Source organism: Bombus impatiens, unplaced genomic scaffold (genome assembly GCF_000188095.3).
Source record: "Bombus impatiens unplaced genomic scaffold, BIMP_2.2 scf_0027, whole genome shotgun sequence".
In the NCBI taxonomy this organism is placed as follows: domain Eukaryota; kingdom Metazoa; phylum Arthropoda; class Insecta; order Hymenoptera; family Apidae; genus Bombus; species Bombus impatiens.
In genome coordinates this window covers 475039-494784 of record NT_176446.1, presented here as the reverse complement: position 1 = coordinate 494784, position 19746 = coordinate 475039, and the positions used below count along the sequence as shown (strand labels likewise).

Here is a 19746-nt window from a genome sequence, read left to right as displayed (position 1 = left end):
TATTAGCACTTTGAATCAATGAGACTCAACCATCCTGAGTATATTGACGAGACTTGAAACAAATTGAAAATGTACGTAGAAACTACAAACTATTTGGGGCAAGTATCATTATACATCTCGCAATTATATATAAGTTGTATTAGCACTTATATTAGCAAGTTATATTAGCACTTTGAATCAATGAGACTCAACCATCCTGAGTATATTGACGAGACTTGAAACAAATTGAAAATGTACGTAGAAACTACAAGATATCTGGGGCAAGTACTATTATACATCTCGCAATTATATATAAGTTTTATTAGCACTTTGAATCAATGAGACTCAACCATCCTGATTATATTGACGAAACTCGAAACAAATTGAAGATATACGTAGAAACTACAAGATATCTGGGGCAAGTATTATTATACATCTCGCAATTAAATATCATAAAGATATTTAAACGATCAATTATAACGATTATTATTATACGCTGTATACTAACTTTTTACAAAGTATCCGGTTATTGCAATTAATTCGATGTAAAATTCAATGTTTCGAGTGGTTCTAATTGATTGGCCAAGGACTGTGCGAGTACAGAGACCTTTCAAATTAAAATTCAGTACTAATAAAAACAGTTAATTGATGAGAAAAAATGTAGCATTGTGCGTGAGATTATCGGATGTGTTCAATTGGCACGTTTTCCACGGATCCTTGTGGCTAATAATCAAGTTTAATCGATGAGAAACGGACTCTCGCGTTTCCACGCGCCTCTGAAATCGCATGATTCATACACACTTCGAGCAATACCGGAGAGAGTCGAGCGAATCATGATTTCAGCCTGACATTTTCGCAAGGATTTTTCAGTCGATGACGCGATCTTTGATCCGGGACTGGATTCTCGAATATGTCATTATCGAAACCTTCTCTATCGATCCTTTCTTATGACTGATCGTACGTGTCCTTAAAGCTTCTTATATCAGTCAGTGAACGTTTCCTTAGTTGTTGCACCTAATGATTAATTAGAAATATTATTTATCCGAATCTGAATGTTTTCGTTATTTGATAGATGGATTGTCAGAAACGTTACGAACTTTCCAAACGAGTTTAACGTTATCACATGTTACTACCTTTCGATATATTGTCATTGGTAAATAAAAAAAGAACCACTGTTCGCCAAACAAAAGAAGAGATCTTACACTTCGATAAAAAGATATTCAACGTTCCTCACGAATTTGCATCATCTTATTCGTGCATACCGATCTTTACGAAACATTTCTTTCGCGAGAAGAGAACTAACAGAACTACTTTTTCGATTTTTCTTAAATCTTCGAACAACTTTATACATTCTGTATATTTCTGTATCTTCGAAATTTCCCACAAATGCAAAAATATCTTCGGTCTAATCATCGCCGTCCCACGCTATCCCTTGTTCGTCTTATCTATAGGGACAAACGATTCTCTAAGGACAATCTAACGAGCATCGCTCTTCTTTTTTTCAGATCACAATAGCGAGGCACAGCACCACACAAGCGGCCCAAATACCCGAGCAGCTGCCTACATGTGAGTACCTATACACGCCTGTAACGCTTTCTAATTGTCAGTGTGGCAGCGATAACTAATTAGACGGAGGGTCAATTAACCGAGAACCTCCTCTGGTCGACTTGATGGTGGAATCGGTGGCCACCTGCCAGTGAATTGTCTCTCCCATGGAAAACGTTTCCTGTTGAATCAAACGATCAGATAAAAAAAAAAAAAGAAAAAAATAGTTAGATGCTTTCCACGCGTGCGTACGCACTTTCTAAAGAGCACAATACGCGCCAGTAGACGATGACAATGATTCCACGAACAATGACCGGTTTATGAACAGGTCTAATTAGTCTGGCAGGGAGCGGTCGTCGTCTTGATTGATCGAGATGTTCAATTAATTACGCTCGCGACTAATTACCGGCGAGCCGTTGGCGGAGAATAAGCGGACTAATTAGAGAGACGTTTTAATCTGCGCTTGGAAAAAGCATACCATCATTCGATATGATCGCGTGTAGTCAAGGATCATAGCAACGATTAGTGGCTCAATCGCTGCATCATCGCTGAAAGTCGATTTTGTCGTTTCTTGAATTTATAATTGCGTGTAATTATTTCTGATGGACTCATAGCAGCCACTGTTACATTCTATAAGGGCAAGTTGAAAATATCTTTATGGCATGTTTTCACATGTTGTGATATGGAAATGAACTTGAGAATACGTGTTTCCTTCATCTTGGTCTCAGCCACGTAAGATGCGTAAAATGCGCGACGTTAATTAATTACGATTTAATTATATACGTGTACGTTGTCAAATATGGGATCGCGGTTAAAATGAGTTACGGGTGGGCAAAAAATTCAGAAACGAGAACTTTTCTACTCTGCTATAGCTGCTGCTATAGGTAATTCGTGTTACCTATTGGTAATTCACGATACATCGATAGTAACAGTTAGGCGATACAAGTTAATCGAGCTACGAAGAATCTATCGATCGAAATCGTTGACGTAGAGTAATAATCGAAAGAAAGGGAAAAGAATGGTCAAGAAGAGAGGCTTTCCAGACGAGCAACGACCTTCCTCGGAAGACATTGCTTCGGTGGAAGGTGAACGCAGTCGTGTGACCTACATTCTCATGTGGCGACCAGAGAAAGATCACGGAGAGAAGAGAAAGAGGCTGAGACGAGATATAAACGAGACGAAACGAGATGACGATTACAAACAGAGACGACCAGACGATTACAAACAGAGACAACCATACGATTTCCTCCTCAACATCGATGCGAATCGAAAGTCCTTGCGAACGACGGCCAAACACTTTCAGCCTTTTACCTTTTACCATCGAGTTCCGCCAGAATTTCACCGACTAGCATATTCTGTCAATTTGGGGAAAAATTCTGCAAAGAATCCTCTCTCAGGAACCAAACCGATCGACTCCTCCTTTTCTAAATTCTTCGTTCTTTCTGTAGTTTCACTATTTTCATAATTCAAGTTATGACCTTTTTTATCATTCGAAATTTATTCACTGACTCTTACAATGAATACTAAATCTTGGATATTTTATATATTCTTCGATATATTGCGTATTCTATACACCTTGGCGTCTTTAAATTTCCATTTTTCCATTCTGTCAAAAATTATAATATTCAACACGCGTCTGTAGTTAATACGAAGTTCGTGTCGATATTCGAACAATTGGAATGTCGATGTCAATTGTGTAAAAGAATAGGAGGATCGCCTATGCATAAAAATGGCTGGATTTTTTCGCAACGTTTCAGCATTTTGCAATGGATCGTGCTTAAAATTTTGCATTAATCTCCGACGAGAACGTTGCAACGACCTAGCTTCAGCCATGACTCGTATTACACAGATAGCTTGTGACAGACTGTGAAACGATGAGATCGAAACTTGGAAATTGATTGCACGCTTACGTGCGATAATATTGTATTGATAATAAGCGTACAATAGATGATTCTACTTTCATTCGCTACGTGACACCATAGTTCCTCGACTGTACAAAATCTACTTCTCGAATACGTAAATTTCTCCCGTCTGCGACAGTGATTTATGAATGACTAGACAAAATATTTATAAAAAAAGAAGAAGAAGACTCTGAAAATTGATACGACAGAGTCGCGCGTTTTAATCTAATTTGACACGGCAAATTCGATACGTTTTTATTCGAACGACATAGTATATACGCGTATAAAAATTATTCATAGTGGTGATCAAGCGATGTGATCACGTAAGTATAGGCAATGTAAAAAGAGTATCTTAAAAAGTTTTAGCGAATTGAATGGAATTCCTCGGGTGTCGCGACAAGACGGGAAAAACCAGAGGAAAATTCAACCTAGTGCACTTAGAAACCCACCGTAATGGATTTATGTAACGACTTCGATTACGTTGCTTCGAACGAACGATTAATGAGTCGGACCTCTTTTTACCAGCACGTCTGACGAATCGAAAGTGCCCCTCGCCACTGGCCTTTTACTTTTTATCGTTCGTTCCAGAGAACTGTGGAGAACGAGTGGCATATCGAACGGTGAAACGCGTACTGGTCGCGATTATTACTTTGACATTTCACAAACTACCGAGAATTCTATTATTATACATATATTTTTATATTTCTTTCGCAAACCATGCTCGTTAGATCTCGTTTCGTATTATGAGATAGATTCGAAGATATATCACCTGCGATGATTAATGGGTAGCATGCACGCACAGGTCAGATTCTGAAATCATTATAAATTGTAATATGATTTCTATATACTTTATTAAACAGCGCTTGCAATTAAACGATATTCGATGTTAGATGGTTAGAAACTTTTTCAAACATACCCTCGAGTCAAATTTCCGGCGGTTAACGAAGTAAAGCAAGAACGATCTATACTACGCAGTGTTAGCGTGAAAAATGCGGACGCGATGCAAGTACGCCAATTGTACGCGATTCGGTTTCAGTTAAATCGAGAGTGTGGTTTCCGCGTCGCAGAGCATCGAGGGTACAGAAGCAGGCTCGAGGATTTCTCGAATACCTTGACTTTTATGGGGAAACGCTGTAAAAAGTGAGATCATCCCGAGTTCTATCCATAAATGTACAGCGTTCGGATCGAAGCACTCGTTCCGGTCGAAATGTTCTCTCTCGATAATTGAAGATGATCGGTTGTTCCCTTTTGAAACGTAATGTTTTTTCAATTTTAAACGAACGTAGTTGAACGAATAATTAAAACGATATATTCGATTCTCGCTAACGTTGCAATACTAAAACTCTGTTCGGTTAAGCTTGTCGCATCAGGACCGGTCGTGAAAGTGTTAATTACACTACAGAATGACCTAAAGAAGAAATTATAGATTTATCTTGCAATTCTTCGCGAAGCGGAAAACGTCAATCTGTGCGCGACAAATGTCATTGTTCATCCGGACAGCGGTCGGTTGTTTGCTCTCCCAAGAGAAACCGCGCCTCGGAGGAAAGTTGTTTTTCCCCCTCGCATTGGCTTTTGCATGCGGGCACGTTTCGTCTCTTGTCGTAAGCGACTGTCGTTTGCGAGCTATTATCCTCAACGTGAAATATCCATTGTGCTACTCTCAATGAACGCTATGCTAATATTCTGAAATACGTGACACAACTTTATTTTCGTAAGCTGTAAAAATATAAATAAAGAATTTATGAATAATTTATGGACGAATGGACGATGAGTGTACATAGGGAACGTGTTAATTCTCGTTTATACGTGAAAATGCTCGCGCTCAGAATCGTGAAACTTCTCTAAATCTTTCGTTTTCTTCGACTACGGCCCGAGAATCGTTGATTTACTCGATTAACGAACGTATCGAGATTTCCTTTTGTACGTTCACTTTTCATTTCGCCCCTATCGCCCGTCCAAGGTAAACTCCAAGGCCGTTTCAATTCGCACGCGTTCATTGCGACTCGGTTAAAATCGCGACTTTCATAAAAGCGAATACGCAGCATAACTTTAAGCGGAATAATCAACAATTCGGAAGAAGCTTTTCTGCCCTTTTGGTTTCCAATCGACTAGTCCGAGGGTATTTATACGAATTCACAGATTTTGACGAACACAAGTGGAATTTATTGAAATATCGAGTCAATCGACGAACCAGTCGTTCTAGAAATAAATGCCAATAAAGATAACACAGTCGTATCTTGATCAGTGCGAAGGCAATTACAGTTTTATCAAGGCAAAAAGTTAAATTAGTTATTCGTCCATCTAATTACACATCGATTAATCGAACGTCACGGTTTCTAATTTATTTTACATTAGCTCTGCGCGTGTAAGTAATCGGTACCACAGTGTTGACCATCTTCTGCTTCTCGATCGAGACGCCATGAACTAGTTGTTAGTACAGCATTAGAAGATTTAAAATGACTCAGGCTATTTTTCTAGGATATTCTACATCCATGTTTCTTGCGATCATCCTCTCCACAGTGTAATGTATTCACTATTAAATTAAACGACGCGATCAGTTCTATCAGGCACGTCGATTCCTATCGATGTGTACTCGCCAATTTCTCAGTCGACCTAGCAATTAGAACGTTCTTCGTGTACACAGTTCAATTAATATTCATTGCGACTATGTAAAATGTAAAGCTGTCGATTGGTTTCTATAGAAATCCTGATGACGCGCACGCGTACCTTAAAAGCTAACAATTACGATCGATGACTTTATTTGACACTCTTTATTTAGATGGAAACAACGATATATTAATGTTGAGGTTGTTCGACGTGTAAACGGAGAAAACTCGTGGATAAATTGCAAGGCAGAAAATATATTTAAACAGAAGCGTAATTATAAGTAAGAATACAATTTGAGCTGGTGCAGATCCGCACGCTAGCTGTGTTACCCAATAACTGAGAACCCCGAAGCTAATGTAACGTCGATTCACATCAGAGACCGGGACACGCACCGCGGACAGGATGGCACCCAGATGTCTGCACATCTTTGGCGCGTACCCTCGATAGTCTCAAGGACCCACCAGGAGTCTTGGAATTTTCATAGTTAAGGTCCTTCCGACCAAGCGAGTATTTCTTGTCTTAGATTTGTAGAGGATTGGTCTTATCAGATATCACGAAATACAGATTACCGTTTGCGAGCAATTTATTTAAGATAAATATATTGTCTATAAAATTGATTTGACACACTAAGCACAAGTCCAGATACAATAACTTCCGCGAAATAAATACGCGCAGTCTCAAGAAACTCCGTATATACGTCTGTATGCTTACACTGCGATCGCTGAACTTCTTCGCTCGTCATTTCGTTTGTTTATTTATACTGGTCGGGGACAGACGGAAGGTTTCAACTCGACGGTTGAAAGTAGCGGCGACATTGTTTTGCTCAGACATTGTTTTGTTTTCATTACTCCTTGCAATACCTGTGACCTAACGGTCATGATACTCCGAAATAAAACAACAACAGGATTTGTGTTTGTCCTGCTTAGCATAGAAAGTTGGTTTTCTTCGCATCTGGTATGTTCCGTTAGCAACTTTCTCGCGAGGGCGGCTAAAACCCTTCCTGGTCCACCAACCGTCTTATCATCCAATCGGAGACGGTGTATACTGCCCTCGCTTCCTTGACCAAAATTGTCATCGACAAATCCGATAATCCCGTGTCCTTAGACACACTCACCCCTAGCTTTCCTCGGACACAGTATCGTCGGTTAAACTCACTTATTTCGTATCCTCGGAATAGTCAACACATCTTTACCGGTCTCTACCCTTATAACAGTCGCGTACTTAACGTATCGTTGTAACTAAGTCTTACACAACGTGGTTGGAGTGAACTATGATTTATGTTAATTCAGTGTGTATTACAGTGTGATTGCTGAATTCGTAATAAAGTTTAATTGAAACAAAATTAATAGTTGCGTTACGACTCAGCTATTTTATTTCATCAACCAACCCTTAAGTTTACGTGACACTAACGTCGCCTGTCTACCGTTTACGGTCTGACTTGGTCGCAGTCTTTTGTCTACACGCTGTTGTGACATCGATCACATCTCAATCTACATCGGTGATAAGATATCGACCGCCGACCTTCGGACACTTTTGGACACATCACCGCCTTATCATCATAGCATACACCAAGGCTGCGACGCACCTTAGTCCACATCAGAGATAGGATATGGACCCCCGACCTTCGGACACTTTTCCACATCATAACCTACACCTAGTCCCTCAACATCCTAAAACCAAAACGTATATAAACCGAGACTTCACCCAGCAGTTCTTGTTCTTCTTCTAGTTGCTGTACTCATACAACCCCTTTTCTCCCCATTATTTTGTAAGTGTTAACATTTATAGTAAAGTTTTATAAAGGAAAATTAGTAGTTGGGTTACGATTCGGCCTTCTTACTACAATCCAAGTACCAACTTTACGTGACACTGTCGATGGCTTCAGTGCTTGAGAAAACTGAAAACACCAGATGTAGAGTTTTCTTAGAAGTGGTGACCGCTTCAACAATTAAATTCGATATTCTGTTAAGTAAATGCGAAGCAACTTATCGTGTAAACCAACTTATTATGTAATATCTGCCTCGAAGAAATAATAGCGCCAGAACGCCGTTATTTTTCGGAGATCTTAGCACGAAAGGTCAGCAGTAAGTTCACGAAATATTCGCATTTCTGGCTTAATGTTTGTAATGATACACGCTAGTAACTGTACGTTTGGCGAATCTATAATTATGCGGCTCGACCTATGATCAAGTGGGTCGTAAATAGGAAACGAGAGGGGAGTTATAAATGATTCTGGTTAATGACGATTGCAGGATTATTAAGCGGTCAACGACGCTTCCTTCCTCGAGGTTCCGTTACTCCTGAATTTATTCCGAACGTTTCGCGTAACTTATCCTAACGAGATTCACCCGCGTGTTTTTTCTTCGACGCTGATATCGTATGATATCGGAACTCGTTTTCTATGCAACCAATGCGGTAGACTGTAATAACTTCCTCCCATTAAAATCGAATTCCTGAACGAATATGCATTACTATACATAGACTCGCAAAAGTAATCAAGTGTTTCTAGACACATTATGAGTATACGTATATTATGAAACCCGGCTATGGTGATTCTATTTGTAAAGAAATTAGAAAATATTTATAAGTCTCGATATTTACGTTCAGCCGTGCGTCTATTATTTTCTTATAAAACAAAAGCAACTTTTGGCACAACTTGATACTTTCGTAAGGCATCTATACCACTGTAGCAGGACATGCATGGTTCAGACAGCTATAACGTAATTTGTAATCCGGTAGGAAAACCACGATGGATGGATAGTGTTACTATACAATGTTATTACACTTGAAATTTCAATCTACCTAGTACACGCTTCTTTATTTATTTGGAAAACAACCAAGTCGGATGAATGCAATTACACGTTTTAATCGTATTCGATATTAATCGAGAACAGAAGACAAGTTAGCATTTACTGTGATTGCAAATAGTATTAGAATAATATCGGAACGAAGAGCCCATGGAATAAAATTTCACCGATTATATATTTACGGATTAAAAATCCACCCTTTAAGTACCACAAAAGAAAACGCAAGAGAGCTACGACATATTGTAGCGCGATTTAATTCTACATCTAAAAAAAGAAACTCATAAACGTAAACCACCTTCTACATTAACCATTGCCTACACGAGTCACGATTTGCGAGTTTCTTCCCGATCATTATCTCCGTGAGCGTATTATACGATCGTTTGGCTGATTTTTACCTAGCGTGGAAATGTTGAATAATTTTAAAGTGGCGAGGAAAAAGCGGCTCGAGGTGAAAAAGCAGATCGGTTCGGATGGGTTCACTCGTAAAAAGAAGGCGATCGATTCGCGTCGACTGCCATAGTTCGCAGGAGGATGCAAGCTTCCGTACAAGGGACGCAATGGATCGTAACGATCGTGCGTGGATCAGCGCCGGTGGATCCTTTCGAGCCAGGCCATCGATCACGCTGCCGATCGCACGGAACATCGCTTCTTAAGTGATTCATTGTTTTCTACTGAGTTTACTCGTGACTTATATTATAGCTTTACACTTGTCAGTCGACCTTCCTTGTTCAACTTGGACAAATAACGCTGCATGATAGGTAACGACGGGAAGAGAACACCTACGAGGGTCGAATTACGTCATCGTTGCTGCATAGTCGCGAAGAACTACGCGATGAACATCCTCTGTCTTCCGGTTTTGTATATCCCAATCTCGATCTTATCTTGAAAAGCTCGAATACAAAGTTGAACGACGAGATTATGGATTTAATACGTCGACAAATCTTCTTAACAACGATGAACACGACAGAATCCAAAATTCTCGAAGAACGAAACGGGCTTAATATACTGTGGCTCATAAGCAAAATGTTATTTGAACATCCATAAAAAAATACACTGATCGTTGGAAATATCGAAAAACAGCGTCGAATATATGTAAGATCGTCCGATTCTTAGAATCGAATTTTTACCTAGACCTAGATCTCAGGTAAAATGAAACTAATTAACCGCCTCTACATCGATCTTCCATTAATCTCGAGCATCCTCGACTATTAAGCTCGTCGTCTACGACCTACGCAAAGAATGGAACGCTGACCAACTAGGAAGTTATTAAAATGCCGTATTCAGCGGGCAAGAAACTGTAACAGTCGAGGTGGACAGTGATCGCGCGAGGCAAGAAAGGGCCTTGACAATGGCGGAGCGAAGAAGACAGCGGATACGGCGAATAGAAAAACCGCAAGCTAGCAGAAACATCAGAGGTCCAGGTATACCGTTTCTTTTCGTCTTGCGTATTTAAACACCGGTAACGGTATACACCTGGCGTTAGGATCCATGGACAATTCATCCGTGCCGTTTTCTTTGCTTCATCCGGACGTCGTTTGCGTAAGAATCAATTTGGCCGTGCCTAAGTCCGTTAGAAGCGTGCAAAGGTACACGCATGCTTGGCCACGTTGCCTGGCCGTTAACTTTGGATGCGCGTCGGCTTTTTCACCGCTTCCTCGATTCCCCGGCCCGATCGTGGAACGACGACGTCGAACGAGTTAATTAAAGTGCCAGCGGGAAAACGAGCGACCATGACGTGTAACACGAACACGATAAAACAGAAGTTGCATCGCGGATAAATTCCACAAGAATGTCTATAAAACTGCGCGAAAGGAGAATGGCTGGAATACTGGTGAAAATTAGAAATTGATTTCTTACTTCAAAGGCAGAGGTTTTGGATGAGACGCGTATTTTGAGAAGAAAAACGAAGGACTTGTTTCGTCGATGGCTTCAGCAAGACGGATACGACGTCGAGAATGAAACAAAAGTTCGAAGATAGCGTAGATGAAAATTCGCGATTGGTTCCCTGTTTGAAAATTATTTCGGAATAAAGATTTTGAATAAAGTAACGACGAAATACGTATTTTTAGAAAGAGAACAAAGAAAACGTTTCGTCCTTGAAGATCTCTCAAGAGTTAATACGATATGACATACACTGCCACTTAAAATTGCTAGGATATCTTTTATCTTTAATAAACATCCATTATTTGATGTAGATTACGAACTTAAAATTACAGGCATTTTTTTTTTTTTTTTGTCCAATTCTTCGTATTTTAGCCATCTCTCAATTTTAAAGCAAATACATTAATATTCTACGACTTTTAATTAACACACCTTGAGTATCGTTTGTTACGCGTGTTTGTTCAGCTCGTGGCTAATTTATTCGCACATTAGTCTCACCTCGAACAAAAGGATTTTTTCGCGCGAAAACCGCCGAAGCGCGGAAGAGGACCTTGAGATCTCTCTCCGAGATGATTGGACGGAATCGACGGCATCCGTCGACGATTCACCGTGACTAGAAATAGTAATGACGTCGTTAATTAACCTAAGAAGGTGTTAAGGCTGGGATCGTCGGGCGATTCGAACTCGTGGTTCGTTATAAAGGAAATTGGAAGGCCAGGTGGATGAAGGATGTGGATGACGAACGACGATTTCCAGATATTACGCGCTTGTTACGAAGAAACGAGAATATCTCGTGTCAAGGGAAGGAGATTCAACTCCTTGTTAACTCGAGCCTCGAATCTTGCATCGCAATCGTTTTGTTTGAATCGGATTGGTGAGTCGGAGGAAGTCATCTCGAGTGGAGCGCATCTTTCAGAATGTGAATCTCTTCCTCCTCTTCTTTTTTGTTCTTTTCCCTTTTTCCTATGGAAGAGTCTTGATAAGACATTTTAGAATAATATTTGAAAATTATGATAGAAATAGTTTTGTTCATTTGTTCAATTTAGTGTCACTTTGTGACTAAAACGGGATGTCTTAATGGAAAATCGAAAGAAAAATAGTATTAGTATTTTATTTATTACGCGGATTATTGAAAATTACTTCGAAGAGACTAATGTTCCTTCGATACGAGCTACAATCAGAAGAACCGCAAGAGGAGTCAAAGGTCGTCGAAGAGTAATGTGCGAATTATGTTACCTCCTTCCCTACTGGCATTTTGGTCCTCGCGTCTTCTAACTGAATATACGCATTATCTCGAGATACAATCTATAAATGAGTACATGATCATTAGACGAATGAAGAAACGCAAGTTTTAGAAGCGGAATTAACGTAGAGTTATTTCATTCAGTAGGACATTTGGGTCGAGATACTATACACGTATAAGAAGTGACCTTGTAATTTTCGAAATTTTCTTATGAATAACCTTTAAGTTACGCGTATCTGAAAACAGAGTACTTGATCCGGAAATAGCGAAATATGCTGTACGCAAAATACGCATAATATTTTTTTCCTCCTTTTTTATTATTATATTGTATTAAAGATTAATAGTGCCTGTTAGCGCCTATTAGTGTCAAGATATACGAGTTTGATTATTCTATGCAAAGTTGGAAATTAAATTTCAGCGTGTCGAAGCTCGACTGACATAAACAATTCGACTACTTCGTTTCGAAGTCTACATAAGAGATCAATGATACCTGATTTATTAGACTGTCTGCACTGCAGGCGATGGAGTATCAAAGTTACGAGGTAAAGAAACTGTCGACAGCGAAGATAGCTCAATCAGTTCGAGTAGTTTAGCCCGGTCAACGAAAGACCAGGTCTGATCTCTGTGCCAGCCAATCCTGTGACTGATTCCTCTTCTCCCTGCAATTTATTATCATTATACACCTGTCCTGTTTAGGCCTACACCTCTATTATCTCATACATCTTGTCTCCCACTATTTTCTCTCAGCCAAAGTCCTATGGAGCATGTACGAGGATGATTCTTGCGCACTCTACGCTGTACTATGTATAGTAATAAAAATATGGTACGTGCTGCAGGGTAAACGCAGTTTGTAGTTAGCGCAAGTATACATTATTTATTAACATACACACAACCGCTGCATACAGAGTGATCCATATCTTTCATCACTTTGAATATCTTTGTTGCTTCTAGAGATACGAACATTCCCTATTTAATCTCTTTCCTATTTAATGCCAATTTACAACGTATCGGTTCGGTTGCGAAAACTAATCTCAAGCAAAATCTCGACTCTTCGCTGGTTAAAAAACCAATTTCAACGCAATGCTTATACTCCTCGGCGAGGGAAGGCAGGTAAACTCGACTGAAAAAAAAGCGAAGTAAAGACGAGAATCCTGAAATAAGAGATAGAAAAACAACAGCGGCAGGATCCTCCAGACGGATACGAAGTTCGAATGGAGGACGCAACGAAGCATACCGAGGCAAGGCTGCGGGAATCAGCCAGACTGGAAAGAGCAGCAGGCGCTTTTAAAACGTTGAAGGAAGATAACGAGGGCCCGGCCAGGGCCGTACGATGGATCGATACACCGTTCGGGATAAGAATCGTTTGCGAGGAAGAAGCACGCGAGCAATCGGTGCCTTTGTGCGTGGAAAAGAATCCTGCAAAGATAAGGGGGGAGACGTTGCTCGAAAGAGTCGAAAGTGGGTCGAACGTTTTTCATCTTCGGTTGCCAGCCTGCTGGCTATTGTTGTTGCACGGTGCGCGGTTGTTGCGTATAGTTGTGGCAACAACTGCTGCTTATCCTTAATTAGACGATAATACTCTTCCAACGATCTTACGGTTCTATTGGAATTGATCGACTCCGTGGAAACGAAATTTTCGTTGAATCGATAAAGAGTCTCAGGACAGTTACGACAGTTGGTCGAAAACTGGACAAAGAACGGACATCTTCGTTCGAAGGTACATACGATGAAATATTCTTTAATTTAATACCTTGTATGATAAGAAAGTTAAAGTTCGTGATCGATGTATTATTAGTGATCGAGTGTGTGTATTTCTGTACAAATAGCATACCCAAACTAATACCAATATCCAATTCAAACACCGTGATGTTTCTCCGATTAACGTGCAAGCAATGACCACAGGAATCACCTTTAACGGTCGTTGAACGATGATCTATGCCACGGTGTTTTCAGATTTTCGCAAGATCGATCGATACTTGGATGACCCATAACTGCATCCATGATTAAAACTTCTTTGAAACACGTGACTGTCGGATCCGCGCAAACCCCCATGACAATTTATCGAGTCCTGTTGACCGCTTTTACATAGAACCAACAGGTCCATCTAAGAAGAGGGAGAATCTTGGCCACGTGTATCTTGTACCATTAAAATCGCGAATGTTAACGGTTTCTTCTGCACATATGCTCGGAACTACTCACCGTTAATTATACACACCATTGACATCATTCTGCTATCGAGCAGATTTTCGTTCTATCCGTCATTGTCAATGTTCTGTTACATTCGGTGTTACATTCAGATATTCAGTGTTTTTTTAAAAATAAATTCGTCGTTTTTTAAATAAGTACATTTTTGTTGATCTTCGCACTTCGATGCTGTACGAGTAAGTTTATGATTAAAAAGGAGCACTTTCGTATAACGTAAATAAAAATGAGAAGATGTTTCCTGTTAACGTTAGAAAATTAACAAGAAACTTCATATTATAAAACATCGAGGAAAAAGAAATAAAGGATGATTTGACGTATTCGTAAAGAATTGGAAGAATACCGGTAATTCGAGTTTAAGACAGGTTTGATCGGTTATCATAGTTATAAATGGATTTCGCGATAATGAAAAAATATTGGACAAGATGATGGGAGAGTCCGGATTTCGACGGATGTTCCTGGCAAAAACAACGACCATTCATAACGGTTCGCAGGTTCTGGTCTAAGCGCGATGACCGTGGCTACGCCCGTGGTGGTAGCCTCTTACGGTGGAGTTACGGTAATCTTCGTTACTATTCCGCACCTCGGTGCAACAGTGGTTTCTTTCTGCGATCGTAAAGCTGCATCCACGCTTGCGATCAGCCCTCGCGAAACAAATTAGACCGTTGGCCTCTTCTTACACGGAGACACGCGTGCAAAAGCAAAAGACAGGAAAACATTCATGCGATAAAATATCCACCTAAGAGAGTAGTTGTTTCATACGAGGGAAGTTCTACGATTCAGAAAAATTGGAAACTTGGCGAAAACGTAGTTGAAGCGCGGTTATAGACGATGAAAATCGTGCTTCAATTTCTAGAAGCGAAGAAAGTCGTGGATCGACTGTACGAAAACGCTTGTTGGTTCGGCAAGTGTACACGAAGTTTAAAGCCTTCGCAACCGACGATCTTGGCTGCAGGTTTCGACGACAACCTGCCAATTTTCTTCAAGGCCAGCACGATTACTACTGCATACCGGCGCAATGGTTTCTAAGAAATCGTGGTTCCCTCGGTCGAGGATCGTTCGAATCGTGTACTCTGTTCTGTGAACTAGCGATCCTGTATCGCGCGAGTCTGTTCTATCCAATTTCTTTAGAATTTCCGTGGAAATCGTTTCCGCTTCTCGTTTGCTCGTAACACGGTGTACTGTATATATATGCTCTTTATGTTACATGGCGTAGGAATTGTTTTTGCTCGAGTTTGACCGTTCAGTGCTTACGAGTATTACGAGCCATCATAGACCTAATGAATTAAACATGAGCATCTTTACGACCATCGAGAAATCAATTTAAATCTAAGCAAATAACTTCTGCCAAGTGGCTGTATGTAACTTTGCAACGAACCGATACGAAGTGGCTGTCCAATTAAGTCACCTAATTATATCAAAGTATCGTCTGATCGGAGAGATTAATTCTTCTGCTTTTCTAATCCTTGACAAAAAGTGTTACACGGATGACTAGTACCTTGGAGACAGCCATTCGGTAGACAACGGATAATCTAATCTAAGGAATAATCCCTGGCTATGAATATAATTCAAACACCAGACGATCCAGATCCTGCGGCAGGTTTTTCGATTCCAGTTACAGATATTCGAGTAAGTTCACGAATATCTTTGGGGACTGGTTCTTCTCGTTTTAAACACCGGACACGTTCGCGGCTTATGCAAGTAGAATAATAAACTCGACCTGGACACCCGTATATTTTGTATGGGGCCTCGTCTCCGTCACGCTATCGCTGGATTGCGTATGTTTATCTATTTATAGGAAATTTTGAAGATAAGATGTTCGGAGTATAATTAATATATCAAAATAAATGACACGATTACGTGTTATAATATGAAACAAATGCGGATAATGAAGGTGAAAGAAGATTAATAAGATTCTAGATATTCTTCTAATGCCGAGCAGTTGTCGTTTGAAGGACAAACGAGCTCGAAAAAACCAAAGATATTTGAACGAACTGAAAAAGTGCTTCTGTTGCTTCGTTACGAATATATTCATGAATCGAACAACGTTTGATGTTGGTAAATAATGTCGAGCGGATGCTACGGCTGGAAAAACACGCAAGTATAATGAAATACGGGATTGGCAGAGAGATGCATCGCAAATGAGACGGTATCGAGACAGCACGAAGACGACGTTCGAATGGTATTCGCAAGGTTAATTACGCGGAAAGCGACCGAGAGATTTATTAACTGTGCTTGATTATTCCGCGAAGTTGCCTTTCCAGCTGTTACGCCGCTCCACGGACGGATATTACGCGACCAAGTTACGAATAATTGCAACGATTATCTTCAGGGAGGAGCGTGGCAAAAGGAGAAGCTGCGACTTAACGGAAAACTGTGAGATCTAACCGGAAGAGCCGGCTCCTAATAAACATAGCATTCCGCGTGTACCAATTATGACACGCTGGTAATAGCGTCTTGGAATTTCTGTTTCCTTCTCAGAAATTTCATACGTTTAGGTGAAAAACGTAGAAAAACAGAAATTGCACTGAAAACGATATTACGCGTAGATCAAAGACGTTGGTGCATTCACAGGAAGATTTACGACAAATCTTCGGAAATTTCGTATAATATTTAAACAAACCCAAAGTGCAGAAAATGAAAGTTGTATTTAAAATGTAATATTATTTGTGTACTGCAACTGTAGATTATTTGCAGACTATGTGCGTATAATTGATACGTCAACATTATGCGCATAATTTGATACGGTGTTGTAACAATGACCATCTAAGATCCTTCTAACGAGATTGTTTAAGCTGAAATCACAGCGTGTTTTGAATAAAATATTAAATAAAAATGAGTAATCTGGCGATCTTAACGACAAAATTAGCAATTATCCTTATGTATCGTTGGAAATATGTACGATTAACGAGGGTAAAATGATGTTCCATAGTGAATTCATTATCAACAGACCATAGTAAAGGGCCTGATAAAGGATAATAAAATGGAAATTCCATTTTTATCTCGGAACTTGAAATTTATGTGGAAGTTCGATAATGAAAATTGGAGAATGAAAATCCACCCTTGCGGTTTTAGCAGAGGTATTTGCAATTTCCAGTCCCGCCAACACGTATGATCAAACCATTGTTTAACGTCTTCAGGCGGAACGACACGCATACTTGTATGCTTTGTGTGTTCAGAAAAATATATTCTCCGTTTCTATTGCTGCAACGATAAAGTTGCAAGACTCGAGAAGTTGTTGCTGGACAACAGCATCGAAGAACGATTACCCGTTTCGAATAACTGAAAGATAAAAGGGGAAAAAAGATGGATCAAATTCTTTTAAATTGTAAAGAATAATAATGAAGTTTACGATCATCGAATCGAACAACTATACCAAAGTCTGTTAATCGGTGAACATAACGTTGCTAGAGTTTCCGGTTGTTAGCGGGATCACGTTGCGGAGGATGCAGACGCGAGTCGCGTGCAATATGACAGTTATAACGCGAAAAGGAAGCCAATGGAAACGATTTTTACGAGTCTAACGGAATTTCCTCGCTAACTGCTCAAGAATGTGTCTACCGCTTTTTATTTTTAGCCAACTATCGCTACACATCACTGGCACGTCGTTTCTTCGGAAGAAGATAGGAATCTTTGAAAAGCAATAGAATTCGAAAATTGTTCGATTCGTAGTACGTAGACGAAATATTAAAAAATGTATAACTTTCTGTATATAAGGTATTTCAAGGAAGATACATTTGGAAATTTCGCCAAAAAGAACTCCATTAGTAGGTGACCAGCGGCGCGCGATATGCAAATTGCTCGCCTACTGGGCGCATCCTCTCCTAATTTCTTGGCAGGCGTTCAAAATACCATGGTTTCGTAATACCGGAGACCGCAACGAGACGGTTCGCCGATTATGCAGATTCGCGCCTTACTGAATTTCGGCTCGTTAACCCGTTTCCTTCGCAATTATGCTCGTTGGTAAATTCAAAATCGCATTCGAAACTGCGCAGCGAAGAAACGATTAGTTTCAAGTTTGAAAGAATTTTTCGCGCACATTTCGTGGTAATTAAACTGCAGACGTCTATATTGTTATTTAAGAGAAATTTGAAACTGTAAGAACGCGTACCAATTTGAAATAATTTAGCGAATGGGACAAGCCGAAATACATATTTCGAAATAGAAAATATGAAAAACTTTTTAATAATTCGAGATTGCGAAAGCGTTATGTGAATCATAGTCGCCCGTATAGGAATAAAGATATCTCAGTTATATAATGTGTATTATGCTTGTGGGTATTTAGGTAATAACGTAAATGCGAATTGCAATTGCAATTGGGGTAAATTGTGATATTAGAGGGGAATCTTTTCAAAAGAAATTACGCGTTACAAAATGTTGGAAAATATTTAACCGAGCGAGATATCCAAAAGCTGAGTCCGTGGTACGCACAGTTATGCAACAGCTCTGCGACTTCCGTGCTTGAGATTTTAATGCACCGCGATGAACATGAGCGGAATAACATATCGGCAACGTAATCAATCGTCGGCTGTACAACTTCCTGTCACCGCGATGAATTCACTTTATTCCCCCTGGCCAACCTGACACGATTAAACTGACGAAATTACTAACACATAATCAGCACCAATATACCGTTCTACTTAATAACGACAAGTTTGGTAACGAAGAAACAGAAACCTAAATCAAGTTGTAAAAGAATATTTTGAAGATCACGAGCCGACCGATTATCCTATTTGATAAAATTGTAAATTCTGTAATAATCTATAGTCTGTAATTTGTAATTTGTCTATTCATTCAGACATTTTTCCAACGAGTGCTACGTGTTTCGGAAGTTTTTGAAACTCCAACTATTTGAAACAACACGCACATATAAATAAATTTCAAAGGCTCAAGTACCAAGAAAAGTATGCGAAGAACGCGTTTCTCGTCCCCTCGTCACGCAACGCACCTTTATTCCAACGAAAGAGGGAAAGAAGACGAGAGAAGAGCTCGGTACCGGAAACCGCATGATTCGCGTGTCGTTTGCAAATTGCGACTCCGTACACGCCTTTGTTTCACCTCGCGAGACCTCTGGGATGACTCAGATGTCGGAGAGGAAATGAAGTTGAGAGAAAGAGAAGGAAAGGAAGAGAAAGAAAGGGAAATCGAAGGGAGAACACGTGGTCGAGCGGTTTTTCTGCACGCTCATCCTGAGATTTACCTACGATGTGCTGTACGTGCAGGAAAGCAGGCCCTAAGGTCAAGTACCTCCTACTTCCGGCGTGACTTACACACCGAGCGCACGTGTCTCCGATTTAACATACGAACGACTCTCTCTCTCTCTCTCTCTCAGAGAAGAGGATTTTTGCATGTCTCTTTTTTATCTGCCTCGCAATTACATCTCGGCGTTCGTTTGAGAATTTTTATGAGATTTTTCCATTGGTGCCAGTCGATAACTATCCACCAGGTTTGCAAACAGTGTGAAAGAATACACGGCAAGCAACACTCGATATACAATGGTTGATAAAAGTATTTGAAGATTCGTAGACAATTTTTTTATGAATATATGCATACGTGTCTCCGATTTAACATACGAACGACT

The 19746-nt window shown here is 40.0% G+C and overlaps 1 protein-coding gene across 1 annotated transcript in view; it reads left to right on the top strand.

Moving 5' to 3' along the window:
* LOC100743962 overlaps nt 1–19746 on the top strand; it is a 73158-nt gene that overhangs the window by 14058 nt on the left and 39354 nt on the right. Inside the window, exon 3 of the mRNA XM_003484955.4 lies at nt 1485–1545. Within this exon, the coding sequence (XP_003485003.1) occupies nt 1485–1545 (61 nt within the window). The remainder of the gene's footprint in view (nt 1–1484; nt 1546–19746) is intronic.